At 37.2% G+C, this 20,242-nt stretch overlaps 1 protein-coding gene across 1 annotated transcript in view; it reads right to left on the bottom strand.

The window, feature by feature from the left end:
- Window positions 1–904: 904 nt before the first annotated feature.
- CFI (complement factor I) overlaps window positions 905–20,242 on the bottom strand; it is a gene marked incomplete at its 5' end in the record, with an annotated part of 59,627 nt that continues 40,289 nt past the window's right edge. The window contains 10 exons of the mRNA XM_077778454.1: window positions 905–1,135; window positions 2,817–3,094; window positions 5,677–5,780; window positions 5,947–6,050; window positions 8,762–8,797; window positions 12,160–12,270; window positions 12,372–12,485; window positions 13,337–13,518; window positions 16,684–16,837; window positions 18,372–18,651. Coding sequence (XP_077634580.1) covers window positions 1,017–1,135; window positions 2,817–3,094; window positions 5,677–5,780; window positions 5,947–6,050; window positions 8,762–8,797; window positions 12,160–12,270; window positions 12,372–12,485; window positions 13,337–13,518; window positions 16,684–16,837; window positions 18,372–18,651 — 1,482 coding nt within the window. The remainder of the gene's footprint in view (window positions 1,136–2,816; window positions 3,095–5,676; window positions 5,781–5,946; window positions 6,051–8,761; window positions 8,798–12,159; window positions 12,271–12,371; window positions 12,486–13,336; window positions 13,519–16,683; window positions 16,838–18,371; window positions 18,652–20,242) is intronic.

Raw genomic sequence — 20,242 nt, forward strand, 5'->3', positions numbered from 1 at the left:
CTCCCCCCCGTCTGATTGCTGAGTCCAGTGGGGGAGCTGGGTAGGAGTCAGTGATCAGCATTTTCTAACATCAATAGCTCCTATCATTTTACAGTTCTGTATTTCCTTAAAAGTACTTGTTACAGTGAGAACATCTTTTTAATTTAAGAAGTTAAATGAAGAAAATCCATATCAAGTTATCAGTGTGTGTTTTTGTGTGTCTGAGGAACCCCATCTCCTAAGTGATTTGAAAGAGGGTTTAGGATTTCCTTTTCATTTCAATTAGAGATTTGGGACTTGAAACTTTTTCATCCATGGAAAGAGAAGGGCAGGTACTGTTGCTGATTGATAGTCAGGGAAGATGAGGAAAACTTAAGAATACAGGGTGAGATGTCTTGGGTATAAGGAGTAAATCTTTGCACCATCTGTCCTCTCCGCTTTTCCCCAGCTTTCAGCAAATGTTATGCTCTAGGAAGGGAGAGACTAGGCCTAATTCTATGCCAGCACCCAGCCTCATGCTACCATAAAGTAGCTACTTAATAAATATTTATGTAACTAATTAATCCATGAACTCAGTAATTCAATTATACACTAAACATCTTATGCCAAATGACTTAGCCCTCAGTTAATTTATAATCTATTGGGGGACAGAGACTTCTGCCTAATCCTGAGGGGACACCTCCACAGATCCTAGCACGGTAGTGAGCACATTGTAGTTATCTGTAAAACTAATATTCTTCTCTTCTGGGAAGCAGGGGAAGACAAAAATCCACCCATATGGCAAATTAGGAAAGAGTTTCTTTTTTTCTCCTTCAAGTTAGTTTTAAGATGCTACCTTCTTCAGGTTAAGAGTTTTTGTTTTTTTTTTAAATTAGTAACTTATTATTTCTTCTAACTCAGGAGAAGCCTTTAAAAACTGGGAACTCCTATACTGTGTGAACAGTTTTTATTGGCTAAGGAGAGTGCTTCCTTCCCTGAGCTCTTGTGTTGTATACTTCTTGAGGCACCTGTCCCATTCTGCTGTCTGATAGTAGCATTCACGTCTGATGCCTCCTCTGGACTACAAGTCCCTTGAGAATTGGTCTTTCGGTCTTCCAGCCTCTCCAGTCTTTGCTGACTGCATCCATATTTTTCATAAGTGAAATCCTAGCGTATGCTAATAAACACAGGATGGTTATTAGATGATACCATGGGATCACTTTCATTTTGTTGGGTATGAATGGTGTTGTATTTTTGTTTTATTTTTGTTTTTTTAAGTCCTTACCTGATAAAGATATCTACTGGAATATTCATGGATGTAATTACATGATATCTGGATTTGATTTAATATGCTCCAGGAAAAAATAAATGTGTTGGGGGTGGGGAGGAAATCTGTTTAATAGCTCCCAATTGTCCTTCAGATGCATCCTCCACCCTTCAATGTCCTGTCCCCTGCCCAAAGAGACTGACCTGGAGGGACTGCCTCAACATGAATCCCTTAGCCTCTGGTTTCCAACATAAAACCCTAGCAGAAGGAAGAGAGGGTAAGGAGAGAGAGATTGGGTTGGCCTTTAGCCCAAAGTCATTCTCCTTCCTCTCATGTCTTCAGATCTCAGAGAGGCTGTTCTGGTACTGTTAGTCCTGGGTTCCTGCACAGACCTTGTGATTCCTCAACCCCCAACCCACATCCTTGTAATTAACCACTTTATAAATAACCCTTCCTAATTACCCTATTGCAATTGTGATTGGTGCAGAGAGCTAAAACAAGAATGGTAGAGTGCTGGTAACTGGAAACTGGGTGATGGATGAATAAGTAGATTTATAATACCTTTATGTCTGCTCCTGTGTATGCTTATAAATGTAGACAATAAAAGTTGTTTTTTTAAAAACAAATGTAAGGACATAATGCCTTCTGAATAAATTAATTACTAACAAAATTTAGTCTTGGGTATTCAACCATATGACAAATCTGGGTCAATTTATATGTATTTTTTAGTACTTTTCAATGTGGCAATTATAAAGAATGTGTAAGAGTATGAGTTTATAAGACCAATGTAGTGAAGTTATTTACAAATAGAATGTAGGAGTTCAAAAGGAAGCTAAATTTCAAATTTAACTCTTCAAGACAAAGGGAAAACCACTGGCTAATTTTAGTCTAACTTCAAATTTAGCCAGTTTTTCTAATAAATTGTCCCTACATGTCTGCAATCTATATCTCCTATTCATATAAACATCCACCTCAAGTCTTCTTAGAAGCCCAACAAATAATTCTTTATGTTTTCTTCCTCTTTGTGGGATGTGGCCATGGGGGTGAGGGGGCAAGGAGAATGGGGGGAGTAGAGGAGAGAGCAGAGGGTTGTGGGATTATTGACTCACCTATACTGTGACTATTCCCCTGAAAACCATTTTATCTTCTATCTATGTCTGAGAAATCCAGAAAGCCCATGCTATATATGTCCCCATCACTCTGCTTTTTTTTTTGTAAATAGTTACCCTTCAACATATTCTTCAAAATCACACAGTGCAGGAATCCTTTGAAACTCTGGATCAGGATCAGCTACATTATTTTCAGGGCCCAGTGAAAAACAAAAACGTGAGGTGGGGGCCTCTGCAAAAATTATTAAGAATTTCATGATGATGACAGCACAACAGTACACTAAGCATGCGGCCCTGCGGAGCCTCAGGTACTGGGCAACTGCACAGGTCTCATGTCCATGATGCCAGTCCTGCCTGAATGCTCATTTTTCTGGATCTGAGGCTATGTTTCTCTCTGAGTAGTAGGAGATTAGCTTCTATCCATTTGTATGCCTGTTTATTCCAACCCCTGGATTCTGATTAACAAATTTTAAAGCATGTACCTTTTTCTCGACCCCAGCCAGAAATAATGCATCTGTCATTAGGTTGGAATAGATATGGAGACCAGGGGACACAGGCAGGGACAGAATTAGGTAGCACACATTCTTTTTGGTTTGGGCGTCTTTTCAATTCAATCAAAGCTATGTCATTTTCATAGGTTTTTCCATTGTAGTTTTCATGGATAATAATTTGTTTTGCTAGCTGAACAATTATGTCATCCTCGGGTCTTAACCAATGTAGAAATGATGTCCATATTTGGTAACGGTGAACTTTACTGATGCTATAATAGAAAGGAAAGGGGAGATAAGATATTTTTATTGAGGAAACAACCCAATTATAAACATGAACATCTGATGCTTCATCTTTATGTTCTCCCTTTTAAAGGACTTTCTTCCTTTTTCCAGATTTTTAAAAAATCCTTGCTCTCATGAAGCAGTGCAATTAAATTTATGGGACAGAATTAAAGTCAGTGGGTAAATGAGGAGAGGAATAATCAATCCACCTAACTACTCAATATCAGGGACATACAGAATTCACTAAGAAACAGAGATGCCCAGAAGTGGAATGAATTGGTTGCCTCTGGAGTGAGAGCACTGTCACTGAAGGGGTTCAAACAGAGAACAGAGAGCGTGTAGCCAGAAATGTGGTTAAGGAAATGGGAATCAATCAAGACACACATCATTACTCTGCTAACCCCAGAGGTTCTCAGGGTGAAGACCACAGCAGCCGTTATCCTGACGTTTAAGACTGACTTCATCCTAATATCACATTGTATTTATTTGCTCACAAGTCTTTGTTCCTGTTGGACTTGAAGTCAAAGATGAAGTCTAATTCATCTATGGATAGATGCCTGCATCTAGCATCATACCTGGAATATATTAGCTGTTTTAAAATTCAGTTGAAATGGTGAATGAGCTAAATATTGCCTCTTCCTAATGCCTCAATTTTCATACCAATTTTTACCTCATGGTTTCCAACAAATTGGCATTTACCATCATTTTCTCAGGTAATCACCTAACAGTTAACAGTGATGTTGTAGGCACTAATGAGGTGTTTGGGATGCTTATTCATTCAATTTACTCAACAAACACTTATAATGTACACCTGTAATAGTCAACAAATGACTATTGCCAGGCACTGTGCTGGCCACTGGGATACAGAAATGAGCAAAATCAGAAATAGTTCCTGCCTTCGCGGAGCTCAGGATATAGATGCAGTATTAAATGGATAATAACAATAATGAGGATATGTATTCTATCATGTAAAGTGAGAGGAATCAACAGCACATGGGTTCTGAGAACTTATCAAGAAGGCTTTGATGTAAGGGTATCTGGAGAAATTCTGAGGTAGTGTAGATGGAGCTGAGATCTGAATAAAGAATAGCATTAACTAGACAAACAGGGTAGGAAAGATCATTGCAGGCATGAGAAATAACATATGAAGGTCTCTTTGTAGCAGGGAGCAAGGTGCACGTGAGTAGCTGAACAAAGTCCAAAGCAGGTAGAGCAGACAGCAGAAGTTGAAGCCATGGGGCAAGATGAAATTGGCGAAGGTAAGTAGGGGTCAGATAATATGGAGCCTAGTGGGCCATGTTAAAAACATCATTTAGAGGCACCCAGGTGGCTCAATTGGTTAAGTGTCTGACTCTTGATTTCAGCTCTGGTCATGATCTCATAGTTTGTGGGTTTGAGCCCCACATCAGGCTCTGTGCTGACAGTGTGGAGCAGGCTTGGGATTCTCTCTCTCTCCCTCTCTGCGCCTCCCTGCTCATGCTCTCTCTTTTTCTCTCAAAATAAATAAATAAACTTAAAAAAAAACAACCATCATTTAGATACTCTAGTAACAAATGAGCCTGGCAAAGCAAGTGTCTGACATTTTCAGCCTCTCTTAAGGGAGAAGTGGACCAAGTAATATAACTTCTCAGTCTCAGTCTACCAATCTACAAGATATTTACCACTTAGGGCTGTTAAGAATATTAAAACAAGACAACATATGTGAAAGTGCCACATACATTATCTAATCTGTAAGAGGTGCTCAATAAGTGACACTTCATTCATTCTAGAGATCAGAACTGAGGCTGGAATCCCAAACTCTGCCTTCTTCCTTGCTGACCTTGACTCGTTATCAACACCTTTTTTGTACTGCCCTTCAGCTACTGACTGAATTGTGTTCCCCTAAAATCCGTATGTTGAAGATCTAACCCCCATCATAACTAGATTTGGAGATACAGTCTTTAAAGAGGTAATTAAGTTTAAATAAGGTCATAAGTGGAACTTTACTCCCATATGATTGGTCTTCTTATGAAGAAGAGGAGACATCAGTGATACATGCATGCACAAAGCAAGCAAGTCCGTGCAGGAGCGGCATGGGAGGCAAGAGCTCCTTCACTGTCCAGGACACAGATGAAAGATGCTTAAGGGGACATGGAAGGCGAAACAATGCTTTGGGTACTTGAAGTCTTTAAATGCATGCAGCTCTTTAAACAACATCCTCTTTGAAGTGAGACCAGAGAAAATGCCAGCTTACTATTATTTCTTTATACATTCTTCTCAACAGTTTGGTCCTAACTCTACAAAATGTAGGTACCATCTATTTGCTTTCCCATCATGCAAATGAGCTAAGTGACACAACTTGGGACCTATGAGTTTGATCTGACCTTGCCATCTGGGATCAGTAATTTGGTCTGAGGGGGAAGAACCCAGTAGATTCCAGGGGGATGGCCTCTGGGGATTCAATCATGAATATTTTAGGGTATTTAGAGTGAAATTTGTCACATGGTTTTCTTTATCATCTGCCACAATCTCTATTACCCATTTTTATTATTTCAAGGAATACAAAATCTTATTGGAGACATTTTTTTACCTGACACAATGTGCAGCAGTTAGAATCCAACAGCCTCCAATATAAATTCCTCCACAGTTGATTTTCTCGTTTTCCTTAATTGCCACCTGCCACGGGAAGTCTCCCTGTAAAAGACATTGGTGTGGTCACTGCCATTCTACCAGACAGTGGTAGACAGGAGGCCCTAAGATATGCCCATTGCAAGAATCCCAGTCTCTTATCATGACATATCTCCCCCGCCTGTTTTTGTTTCTCAAACTTGGGACTGCTCCTGGGAAGTCATAGGTTTACCACTTCTGCTGGCCTTCCTCCTATAACTCGTTTCCTTCGAGCAGGCAGCCTGGGTTTAACTCCACACGATAGTTTAGGGAGAAGTGACTTTATCCATTTTCTTTCTTCAAGAAAGAAAGAGATTGTATCATTATGATTTTGAACCCATTACTTCTTGATGATCTATGCCACAAAAACAGCAGAGTCACAGGTAAAACAAAACAGCCTGAATTGATTCATAAATTATTTTGGATGTTAAGTGGTGCTATTTACCTTGTTTAAAAATTCTGGCTTAATATGAAAATTGGCTTGATTCTCTGAAGTTCTGCCTATAGGCACATTGTGGGGGAGAGGGCAGAAAGAGGCTAGCTAAGAGGGTTAAACATTTACCAGCCCCTGGCAGATAAAAGATGTCACATGGCCAGGCATACTCAGGATGAGGGTCTCATTTGGTTAGAAATCATCAGAATGTGATGACAACATGGTCACCTATTTCTTCTTACCTTCATAGTTTTTACTTTTTCGTGGCTGTTCATGTGGAATAATATTTCAATTTTCAATAATATTAATGTTAATGATGTTAACATTTGAGCACTTTCCATGTCTCAGTCCCCATGCTAAATACTTTGTATATTGTTTATCTCATCGAATCATATTAACCCTGAGGGGCAATGTGCCAGGGACCCATGGAAAATTCAGGATCAGGGGGCCAAAGGATGTTTTTTAGTCACTTGACATGCGATGCTATTTCCTTCCTCTGTGAGCATTTAGATGTGACATACTTTTCACAGAGAACATGGCAGAGTAAGGCTTAAGATGTGAATTGGCAAAAGAATTCAGGAAAAAGAAGAAAGTAAAAATATAAGAAGTTTTCCTTATTCTTTCTATATTTTTAACATCACAAAAATTTTTACAAACTTGCTTCTTAGCCCCAAATGAGAAAATGAAGATCACTGTCAATTACTTTGGGCATATACTGAGGAGGTAGGTCCTTCAGGGAGAGAAGTTGTGAGTGAATATGGGTAGATTTGTTTGTTGTTATTGCTGTTGCTGTTGTTGTTTTGGTCCCACCCATTCTAAGAACAAGGTTGGGGGAAGAGTGGGATGCTAAGTTTTTAAGTTTCTGCTTGGACCTTTAAAAAAAGAGAGACCTCATCTAATGACTATGGAAGCAGCTTTGGCACTATCTGAAAACTGATGCTATCTGGTGTAGAAAATAAAGGGCCTTTGTGGAAAATCTCTTTCTGACTGATATCTGTATCTTTAAGATCTAAATCTTTCACTCATCACTTGATGAAAAAAATAGTTAATTAATTTTGGGGCCTGGCAATTAGAAGAGAGTCTTACATGAACTTTCACTTAAATTCTCCCCCCCCCCCAAACAGGGAGCTATTTATTCCCAATTTGTATTTGAGGTTAAGTTGTTTACCTAAGGTTACATAGCTAATAAATAATGAGTCAGGATGTAACACAAGGCTGTCTGACCCAAAAGCTTATTAATTACTGTCTCCTCAGGGATTTGATGCTTAATTCATTTGGCTCTTAGTATACAACTGGCCAGAATACAGATCTTCACAGATCTTCTGTTATCGTGCTTTAAAACATTGCAAAAGAACAAGTTAATTCAAGTAAAATTCATTATTTTTCTATTTCAAAATGCATGTCATGTGCCATGCTTGAAATCTGGTTGTTTTTGACAAAACTGACCTGGAAAACTCATAGCAAATAAAAAACTTTATGTAGGTCTAAAATATTGTTTTCACTTCAAAATTTCCCTTGTGAATGAACCCATTTTTAAAAGCAGATCCCAAGAAGCATTTATGTTTGTTTTTCTTAAAAGTGATAAGGAAAGGAAAAAAGTATCAATTATCTATTTAATTGATAACAAAGACAATTGTTGCTTGAATCAATTATACACACACACGCACACACACAACATTAAAATGCAGACTTAGGGGGAAGCACTAGTAAAACAATAATCTTGGGGCACCTGGGTGGCTCCGAGGTCAAGTGTCCGACTTCAGCTCAGGTCGGTCATGATCTCACTGTTGATGGGTTTGAGCCCTGGAGCCTGCTTCAGATTCTGTGTCTCCCTCTCTCTTTGCCCCTTACCCACTCGCATTCTGTCTGTCTCTCTCTCGTTTTCTCTCAAAAATAAATAATATTAAAAAAATTAAAAACAAACAAAAAACCCAGAATAATGTTAACTTACATGCATTCATATTAGCAGTCAAAAATTCTGTTTCTTCTATAAGAAAACAAAAAGTTCTAATGTTTATGGTTGTGTTTATAATAAAAACTAAATTATTAAAGTCAATGAAACTTTGATCTTAATTTTCTTTCTTAAAACTTGTCCTCTCTTTAAAAAGGACAGTACAAATCTCCAAATCACACCATCTAATTTCCTTTCTATACCTTGTGAAGGTTCATGATGAACTATGTAGAAATTTTGCAGGTGCAAACTAGGTATCTGTTGGTACAAGTAAATGGTAAGACTCATGGTGTAGTGCTTTTCTGCATTCAGAATGCTTGGGTCATAGAAGGAAAGCTTCTTTTTCAACTCTGATTCATTAAAGTCCTTACATAGGGTAGAGAATAGTTACTAACACTGACTAAAAGAGTACTGAGCTGACATTAAGAAGGCTCCTCTCATTTTGTACATAATAAGGCACCTCTTATAGGAGTCATAAAAGATATTATAGTAGGCATTGTTAGTATTAGGCATCTGCCATATAGAAGTCAAAAATAAACAAAAGATATTCTCTCCTTAGACTTTTGCTTGAATAATATTTAAAAAATTAAAAACAAACAAAAAGCCAGAATAATGTTAACTTACCTGCATTCATATTAGCAGTCAAAAGTTCTGTTTTTTCTGTAAGAAAACAAAAAGTTCCAATGTTTATGGTTGTGTTTATAATAAAAATTAAATTATTAAAGTCAATGAAACTTTGATCTTAATTTTCTTTCTTAAAACTTGTACTCTCTTTAAAAAGGACAGTACAAACCCCCAAATCACACTATCTAATTTCCTTTCTATATCTTGTGAAGGTTCATGATGAACTATGTAGAAATTTTGCAGGCGCAAACTAGGTGTCTGTTGGTACAAGTAAATGGTGAGACTCATAGTGCAGTGCTTTTCTGCATTCAGAATGCTTGGGTCATAGAAGGAAAGCTTCTTTTTCAACTCTGATTCATTAAAGTCTTTACATAGGGTAGAGAATAGTCACTAACACTGACCAAAAGAGTACTGAGCTGACGTTAAAAAGAACAAACTGAGGGCCGATGGGAGTGTGGGGGAGGGGAAGGAGGGGTGATGGGCATGGAGGAGGGCACTTGTGGGGATGAGCATGGCTTGTTACACGGAAACCAACTTGACAATAAACTATTAAAAAAAAAAAAAAGCTTTCTTTGATTCTTTTGCTTCAAAGTAGGACTTCTCAGAGAGACCTCCCCTGACAAGAGACAACCCAACCACCACACACTCCATCCTCCATTAACACCACCTGCTCTCTGCTTCACTTTGTTAGCACTCATCATAAATGAATTCACTGCACTTGGTGTTTATTTGTTCATTGCCTGACTTCCCCAAATAAAATTAAGATCTGTGAAGGCAGCGACTCTCCTGTATTGTATGTTTTGTTCATTGCTATATATCTATTACTTGTCAAATGCAGGTGCTTATTATTTATTGAGTTGATTCATTAAGTTAGAGTGGTAAGTAAGAGAGAGAAAATATATTCTTTGGGAGTTTATGTTTTAATTGTAGGAAGACACATGTTATGGTATGAATCTTTGTGCCCTCACCCCGCAATTCATGTGCTGAAATCCTAACCCACAATGTGAAGGTGTTAAAAGTAAGGTCTTGGGCCTCAGCTGCAGCAATTTCTTACTCGATACATCTCCAAAGGCAAGGGAATTAAAAGCAAAAATGAACTATTGAGACCTCATCAAGATAAAAAGCTTCTGCACTGCAAAGGAAACAATCAATAAAACTAATAGGCAACCAACGGAATGGGAAAAGATAGTTGCAAATGACATATCAGATAAAGGGCTAGTATCCAAAATCTATAAGGAACTCACCAAATTCCACACCCGAAAAACAAATAATCTAGTGAAAAATGGGCAGAAGACATGAACAGACACTTTTCCAAAGAACATTCAGATGGCCAACAGACACATGAAGCATTGCTCAACGACACTAATCATCAGGGAAATACAAATTAAAACCTCACTGAGATACCACCTCACACTGGTCAGAGTGGATAAAATGAACAAATCAGGAGACTACAGATGTTGGCAAGGATGTGGAGAAACGGGCACCCTCCTACACTGTTGGTGGAAATGTAAACAGGTGCAGCCCGTCTGGAAAACAGTGTGGAGATTCCTCAAAACATTAACAATAGAACACCTCTATGACCCAGCAATAGCACTGCTAGGAATTTACCTGAGGGATACAGGAGTGCTGATGCATAGGGGCATATGTACCCCAGTGTTCATAGCAGCACTCTCAACAATAGCCAAATCATAGAAAGAGCCTATATGTCCATCAACTGATGAATGGATCAAGAAGATGTGGTTTATCTATACAATGGAATACTACATGGCAATGAAAAAGAATGAAATCTGGTCATTTGTAGCAATGTGGATGGAACTCGAGGGTGTTATGCTAAGTGAAATAAGTCAGGCAGAGAAGGACAGATACCATATGTTTTCACTTATAAGTGGAACAGGAGAAACTTAACAGAGGACCATGGGGGAGGGGAAGGGGAAAAATAGTGGGGGAGAGGGAGGGAGGTAAACCATGAGAGATGCTTGAATGCCGAGAACAAACTGAGGGCAGATGGAGTGGGGGGAGGGGAAGGGAGGTGATGGGTATGGAGGAGGGCACTTGTGGGGATGAGCACGGGGTGTTATATGGAAACCAGTTTGATAATAAACAATTAAAAAAATAAAAAATTTGGAAGTTATCCTTCCTTTTCTATTTTTTGGAATAGTTTGAGAATAGATATTAACTCTTCTTTAAATGTTTGGGTAGAATTAACCTGTGAAACTGTTTGGTCCTGAAATTTTGTTTGTTGGGGCTTTTTTTGATTAGCAGTTCAATTTCATTACTAGTAATCAGTCTGTCTAGATTTTCTATTTCTTCCTGATTCAGTTTTGGAACATTATATATTTCTAAGAATGTATCAATTTTTCTTTGTTGCCATATCATTTTCATAATAGTCTCTTATAAAATCTTTTGTATTTCTGTGGTATCGGTTACTTCTCCTTTTTTTATTTCTGATTTTATTTATTTGACTCCTCTTTCTTTTTTTCTCAATAGCCCTGGCTGAAGATTTATCAATTTTGTTTATCTTTTCAAAGAAACAACTCTTGGTTTCACTGGCATTTTCATTCTTCTCTTTCTTTCTTTCCTGTCTTTTTTAGTATCTATATCATTTATTTCTGCTCTAATCCTTAGATTTCCTTCCTTTTACTAACTTTGGGATGTTTTTGTTCTTCCTTTTCTAGTTCCTTTAGGTATAAGATTAGATTATTTATTTGGGATTTTCCTTCTTTCTTGAGATAGGCCTGTATTGGTATAAACATCTTCCCTAGGACTGCTTTTGCTGTGTCCCAAAGATAATGGATCATTGGGTTTCCAGGTGAGTAAACTCTTAAAGAATAAAAGAGACTTTAAAAACTTAATAACCAAATACAATGTTAGATCCTTTTGGATCCTGATTCAAACACATTGTTCTAAAAAGACATTTTTGAGACAGTTGGGAAAATTTGAACATGGGCTATTATTAAGCAGTGTTAGGATATTATTATTTTTAAGTGTACTAATGAGAATATATGTATACGTATATATAAAGTGTATCACTAGAGATATATACAGTCAAATGACATAATATCTCAAATGTGCTTTAAAATACTCAAACAAGCTGAACAAGACTCGCAAAATACTGACCATTGTTGAAGCTGAGAGATAGGCACATATTAGTTCATTCTAATAATCTATTTTTGTTATCTGAAAATTTTTAATAAAGAGTTCTGAAATAACAAATAAATATTTAATAAATGAAAATATGAGAGAAGAACATTCCACAGTTCCTCAAATGCCCACTCTCAGTAGTACTCTTACTGCCAACACTTACCTATATTCCGTTAAGATTACAATTTACCTAAAAGGAAGTTTCACAGTCCCTGGATCAAATACTGGTAAAATGTAACCATAAAACTTTCAATTACCTTTACAACCAATTTCATCTTCTCCTGTAATGCAGTCCATCTCACCATTGCACTTATACTTGTTTGGAATACAAACACCGGATTTACAAAGGAAACTTTTGCCTCGGCATCCTATGCAAACATAAATAGAAGAGGTTTTTATTTTTATTTTTTCATACTTAAAATTGAATGGGATAGAATCTTAAATAAAAAGGTAAAGTTTCTCCTACTACCTTTACAGCACAGCTCATCACTTTGGTCTCCACAATCATTGACACCATTACAGGTTTTCTTTTGAGGAATATATTTTCCATTCACACAATGAAAGGAGTCGTTTGTTGAAAAAACTGTAAATTAGGAATGATCTTTGTGAAATTTATTTATGGAGTTGTAGGTGACATCTTTATCATATTTGGAATAATGGGGACTTTAAGATAAAGCCAAGCATCAAATAAAAAAGGATATAAAATGTATTGGTAGCATCAACATAACATATATGTGGTAAATAAGGAAAATAAATGTCAGAGCTGGTTTATGGAGGCCCCTTTATTATCTCTGAAAACCAGTATTTATTGTGGAGGTCTGTACTCTCGGGCACTGGGGGAGGTGGCTCAGGAATCAGGAGCCCTTGCTGAGATCAGCAAACCCTGGTGCTCACCCATTCATTTAATGCTGCTCCACGAATCCCCACTTCTATCCCATGACTTGCTTGGGCAGTGCCATTTCCATTTTGATGTTCTTTTTTTTTTTTTTTTTTTTTTAGCACCAAAAAAGTCTTTAGTCTTTAAACCATACATATGACTAAAATATTCCAACATCAGAATGGAGGAGAAAAGTGGCAGTGACTGCCTTGAGACTGAAGCATAGATGTAGTCACTTAAATATTTTAAAGGCATTTTGAAGTGTGAAGATGTTGAGGTTTCTTCTGATGTTTGAGTTACTCAGGTTTGTTGTATTAACTTTAATCCAGATGTTTTATGAAGCAAAAAGGAGCCAGGCAACTTTGCTTCTCATATAGGAGCATCTGAATACCAAAAGGTACATTACAGGAAAAGCACCAATTTAGGCTCTAAAGTCCCCAAAATGATTTTGCCTCTATTGCTGCAACTGAATATCCATCATCTGTTTACTACATATGTGGTGTGGAATAAACAGTTTAGAAGGAAGTTTTGAGGTTTCAGGCAAGTACTCTACTAACCTGCATTCTGTGTGTAACACACCACACCAGCTAAATCCTGGGAATTTTTAGTTCTTCTCTTAAAAAAAGTACATTCAGCCAAACTAGTCTCTAATCCTTGACACTGCACATGCAGACATTCAGTGGAATTTATATGAAGATCTTCAGGAACTTCAAAAATTTTTTGAACCTCAAAAGCACCTCTTCAAATAGAATAAATAAAACATTAAGGTAGAATAATTAGTACTTTGTACTTATAACCTCACTACAGAAGGTAAGGAACTAAAGTAATTTCCTCTAATTTTCTACATAACATATATTGAGCAAGATGCTTAAATTCTCTAAGCCTCAATATCTTCACCTGTAAAAGAGAATATGACAATCTCAGGAAGTTTTATAAAGGTTAAGTAAAACAATCATTTAAACTGACTAGCCAACGTTCAAACGTGGCAAGCACTCAGCAAATATTAGTTTCCTCTCCTCTGTTTCTTGTTGAGGAGGAATCCTTCCACACTCTTGATGTTTCCTTCCAACCTGAGATGCATCATTCTTGGCCTCTCTTCATCTCTTAATTCGTTTTTGCTCAAGGAAAGTGATCAGGGAAGTCTGGATTTATAAATTGGACAAGGTTAGCTCATGTTTTCCAACTTTCAATTTGGAGGTCTTTTCAACTGCCTCATGCTAGAAGGCTGACCTGGTTGGCCGTATTGTTAGAATTTGGGAGGTTAAGTTGGTTCAATTCTAGCAGTTTCATTTTGTTTTTACACTAAACTACATCCTTATTTCAGCCCTGACGGTATTAAGGTGATATTTTGGCATCTATATAACATTACTTGGACTTCTCAATTTGTTCAGAATTTGTGCAGGTAAGAGGCTACCCCGATCACTAAATATCCTAGAGATAAGTTATAGTAAACTATTCTTTCAGAACATTCAATTGTTCCCTGCTTCTCTTTAGAAGGAAATGGGGAAAATGGTGTTAAAAATAAAAAGTTGAGCAAAGATGCATCAGGTAAATATAAACAAAAATATAGCAATGATAGCAATATAAATATAGTATCAATTAGAATGAAAGGCAGGAAGCGCCTGGGTGGCTCAGTCGGTTAAGCATCCAACTTTTGATTTTGGATCAGGTCATGATCTCGTGGTTCATGGGTTTGAGCCCCACATTGGGCTCTGTGCTGATTGTGCAGTGTCTGCTTGGGATTCTTTCCCTCTCCCTCTCTCTCTGCTCCTCTCCTGGTCGTGTGCTCTCTCTCTCCCTCTCAAAACAAATAAATAAACTTTAAAAAATTAGAATGAAAGGCATTAAAGGAAACAAGGAAGGTATTTTTAATGATTTAAGATCCATTATGATGATATAGGAGTTATAAAACTGCCAAGCAGCATCAAAATATGAGAAGGAGAGCTATTGGGGCAGTCTCAGAGGTAAATAATTTGAAAAAAAAATCTCTCATTCTAAAACTATCCAAAAGTACTAGATAAAATATAACAAATCTTCAAAAAGCTGTTAAAGAAATAAGGGAAATATCCACTGGCTAAACTAAGAGAAGTCTGTTCATGAGCTTATACAAAATATGATAAAAGCAAAAATACTGGGAGATCAAAGACAGAGAGTTTCCCATTAGGTTGACTTATAGGTTGTAGGTTACAAACTGTCAAAAATTACAAATATTCTGTGGCTGAATTTAATGATAAGACATTCTCACTAATGAACTTCTAGCAGATATAGTTTAGAAAGAAGGAAACTGAATTCAGCATAATGTTGAAAGATGCAAAAAGCAGTAACAAACCAAGATGTTTGGTAAACATGAAGTACATCTGAGTAAGCACAGCATATGCATGTGTGTATATATGTATATATACACATATATTTATTTATATAATTATTATATAATTTATATGTTATATATAAAATTATATGATGATAGTATATATAATAATTGCTTATATAATTATATCAATTAACTTCAGGGATATATAAAAATAATGTGGAACTAAATCCTGGAACCTTGATTGAAATAACGACATTCTTTGTATTTTTCCTGAAGAGAGTGAGGACTTCCTAAGTTAAGGATTCGTGGTATAAATGTGAAGATAACCACGAAAGCAACAGAAATAGGATGTATATAGTTTACAAACCAAGTAGAGGGGGAGAGGGGAAAGAATTAAAAAATACAGCAACTTCATTAACCCAATAGAAGTTAGAAAAGGAAGAAAGTACATAGAAAAAGCAGTTAAATAATAATTATAAAATAAGATAGAGAAAATAAATTCAACGGTGTAAATAATCACAATAATGGAATGGACTAAACTATCCAGACAGTTATTATCATACAGGATTTAAAAAGAATCTAGATAATGTGCTGTTTATAAGGGATGTATTTAAAAGATAATGACATAGAAAGCTTCCAAGTAAATAAATAGGAAAAAGATTTGAACAAAGCAGTAACAAGCTTGCTTATTTTAGTGGGTAACATACCTATTATCTAGAACCCTGCCCCTGAAACATTTAAAATATACTTAGCACAAAGCAAGTGTCAACAAATATTTAAACAATTGTCATATAGGGACCGATCTCTTACAACAATACAATCAAACAGGAAATCTATAACAAAAAGTTAACTAAAAGCAAATATATATTCATTACAAAAGTAAAGAAGAAACTTCTACATCAAAGAAGAATTATACTGAAAATTTGAAAATATTTCAAACTGAATATTAAATAAAATGCCACTTTTATTTTATGCCACTGAGGCTCATGGCATGCAGATAAAGCATTACCTAGAGAGAAATTTGTACCTTAAATGTTTATATTAGAAAATAAGAAAAATGGAAAATCTATGAGTTAAGCATTTAACTCAAGGAATTAGGAAAATACAACAGAGAACAGAAGAGAGCCACAGATAACAACAAAAGTTAATGAAGTGAGAGTAAAGTAACAAGAGACAATTTATATATAAAATATAAAAATCAAAAACACTATCAAATAGACAAATCTCTTCAAGGTTGACCAAGAAAAAAAGATAGAAGACATAGATAAACAATATTAGGTATGAAAAAGTAGGCACAATTATAAACAAGTAGAGACATACAGTAATGAACATATTTACAGCTATCTGAAACTACAAAGGATTCATATCCAGAAGCTCAATAAACTTACAGGTGATCTGTGCTTAGCAGTGTTCTAAGTGCTAGTCAAACGTGAACATATTTAATCCTCATAACAATGCTGTGAGGCAGGTAGTCCATACTCTCAAGTTACATATGAGGAAATTAAGGCACAGAAAGACTGTAATCAAAAAACAAATAATTGGAACAATAAAACAAAACCAACCCTGGAAAAATCCACTGACACAAGCACTTACTGTTGAAATCCAAGGTCAAGACAGGCCACATTAGCCTCCACAATGGTCCAAGTTTTTTTACATATGAACATTTTCTTATCTTGGTCTACAAGTTTTACTTCGACAATTCCCTCAGAAGTGGTAGTTCCATAGTTTAAGGAAACATTAAAATGTCCTAAAATTAAACACACACACACACACAGACACACACACAGACACAGGAATGAGCAATATTTAGGTATTCACCTTTTCTCCTCTTGATTAAAAGCCTTTGAAATAAACAAAAAACATAATCTCAAATTACCTTTGAACACCATGAAGATTTTAATAAATAATAGTGTGCAATTATTTTATGAGGGTCTATTATGTATCAGTGGTTGTATGACCCAGTTATATAGAATATCATGAAATCCTCACATCAACCCTGTGGAGACTACAATGATATTTTTACACATGAGGAACCTAAATGCCTCCATTTTACAAATGAGGTTAGCTTACTTGCTCAAGTGGGGAAGCCAGGAATCTGAAGCTACTATATTGATCTCACTCCCAAGTCTGTGCTCTTAAAAGTAAACCAAACAAATGATTGGAATATAAACAAATTTTAGGTATTCTCATATATTTAAGGCATGCAATGCCTCAAGAGAACCAAAGTCTGCCACTGACAAATCTCCTTTCGAACAGGGCATAGAGATGGGTTCACATAGGGAGCTTTCTTCCTCCTACCCCACAGTGCCTCAGCATTGCAGCCCAGCATCACACAAATTATTTAGGCTACTGTGTGCTGGCATATGTCAAGGCGCCTCTACAAGGAATGTTTTGAGTAGTTTTCTATAAATTCATGAAGTACCTGTGATAATTGATATCAGAAGATAAGGCTGAGGTTTGCTGTTATAGTTAAAATTTCATGAGCTCTTCTTGTGTGCCAAACACTGTGTGAAGAACTTTACATGCATCATTTTATTTAATTTTCATGAAAGTCTTCAGAGTTAGAAACTGGTGTTATGCTGATGTGGAAAATGGGGTCTGACAGTTACATAGCTTGTCAATAACCAAGGTGGAGTGGAGAGGCTTGCAACTAAAACTGACAGTGAGATTCCTAACCTTAACCACTCCAGCAATCTCCATACCGGCATCATAGCCTCCTCAGTGTATTAGCAGCCTGGGTGGAGTGTAGACAAGCTCTTTCATCTGATGTGCCAAGTTTCCTAGAGCATGTCATTGGTCAGCAGTAGCCTGAGCTCCCCATCGATCAGGGCCAGTGGGCTTGGGGCTCCCTAGGCATAGAGGCTGGTGGGAGGGATGCTAGAAGGAATTATGGGATCTGGAGGTCCAGAGGCACAGCTCCATATCAATATCAATCTTATGTAAAGACTTCTTCACTGGGTACTGAACCAACTCAGTGACTCTGGGAATAGTCCTGTTAGCCAAGTAGAAGTGAGGGTGGGGATAATTTTGAAGGGCTGGGCAGCAGAGAGTGGCATAGGCACTGAGGGAAAGACCAGCTTCAGGGCCTTGTGCTGTGAATGCAAAGGCTGGTTATATTCTGTTGACACTAATTTCTTTAGTTATTACCCAAATTACAATTAAGGATCTAGAGAGGAATTCTGAATTGTCATCATAACATTTCAAAGCAAAATTATTTTCTAGTAGACAGTATGGTAAATAATTTCTTTCTTATCTCACAGACTCAACTAGGGCTTTCCTACCTTTAGGTGTGCACGTTCCATTATTTAAAAACTTTGCCCCTGGCCGAAGACATTCAAAACTCTTTTGCTGACAGTAAGTTGGGAAGCTTCTCCCAGTAGTTGAACACACTGAGGTACCATTCTTTGGGCACTGATAAGGTAGTTTACAGGTACAGGTCCCGTCAATGCATTTCTGCCATGGTTGACAGAAGACCTTATTGCAGGAGAGATGTGTGTATTTTTCAGTTAGGCACTTGTTGTCTAGCAGATCTTTTGGAGGTATGTACAATGTTGAAGGATGCTGTAAAACAAAAAACAAACACTAATAAACTGGTTTTATTTGTTGAAGATCATTAAGTGAAGAAAAGGAACAAAAGAGACTCCCCTATCCCACAGTATAGATGAGGGTAGGGTGTGTCCCGGCTTACAGAATCACAGATTTGTCTTCTAGTCTTAGCCTGGGGACTTACAGTTATATGCCCTTGGGTAAGTTACTTACCCTCATGGAATGTTCATTTCCTCATCTGTACAATGGGGATAATATCTTCTATTTTGTAAGGCTAATGAAAGGATTAGAAATTATATACATATAATGGTTGACAGGTATGCAATCAATGGGAACTATTATCCTAAAGCCAATATAAAACTCTGCCTTTGAAGAAATCAAATTCATGACTTATGAATCTCATAAGTCATGTTAAAAACTAACAAAATTGGTGCTAAATATAATCTTGTGGAATGAGTTGGTTAATTTTATTAATAAATGCAAAACCATTTGTTAAACTCCCTACTGTGTGTAAAGTTTCTCCAAGATGAACATACATGGGCTCTGTCTTCCAAGGGCTTGACAGCTAGGCGATAAGACAGACACATACATAATAACAGGGGTACAAGGAAGACTGTGGTAATTGATGTAACAGTGTACAAATCCAATATAGTACTGTTGGAGAACCAAAGTGGAAGAGAGTTAGTCTTTCTGGGGGGTATTTAAAAAGGCCTTACGGATGTGGTAGCATTTGAGCAGGGTAAGGAAAGACAGATGCTAGCAGAGGGCTGCTGCTAATGAAAGACAGGAGGGATGATGCAGAATGTATTTTAGGGACTCATGAGTAGTCCCAGCTGATGAACATATGGGGCTTTGTGTGCTTCAAATGAGGTGGTCACTGGTCAAGAAACTGGTAAGAGAGAGGCAGCAGAAGTAGGGTATGAGAATGGTTTGGAAAGACACTCAAACAAGGAAATCAATAGGTTTAATCCATGAAGGTCTTGAGGGTGGGTCCTAGGTTTGAGGCTGAGTGACAGTAAAAATGCATAATGATGCTTTTATGAATGTTTTTGGGACCAGCTGAATATGAAGAATCTAAAGGACATGCATCTGGACATAATCTGTGGGAAAGGACATGGGTGTGTGTCTTAAGCTTGGAAGACAGATTATTAGTTAACTCAATAAATGAGTTAGTAAGCACCACTCTGTGCCTGAGAATGGCTTAAGCCTAGGACAAGAGGAATAAAACTCTCTGTCCAACCCAAAGAGAGACAGGTAAGCCTCACAATTTCTCTGACAGACATGGGCTGGGGATATCATTAGGACAGTGTTGTAGGCCCCTGGCATGACTAGGAGGCTCCAAAACATTTCCAGAAATTCCTGTTTTCTGGGCTGTGTTTTGAAGGTGCTGTGCATGGGTCCTCTGGCAGAGGGGGTGGTGGGCAGGCACTTCAGATAGGACTGTAAGAAGAACACCAGGCTTGTTCAAGGCTAGAGAATTGAACGAGAGGGTGGTGGAGGCTAAGAGAGCAGGTCCTGAGGGAGCCACTTTAAGCTAGGAAGCAAATTTGCTTTTGAGGAAGATCTTGGAGATAAGATCAGACAGGCAGAAGGCCAATTAGACCTG

This window comes from Crocuta crocuta, unplaced genomic scaffold, assembly GCF_008692635.1.
Source record: "Crocuta crocuta isolate KB4526 unplaced genomic scaffold, BGI_CrCroc_1.0 scaffold587, whole genome shotgun sequence".
Classification (NCBI taxonomy): Eukaryota; Metazoa; Chordata; class Mammalia; order Carnivora; family Hyaenidae; genus Crocuta; species Crocuta crocuta.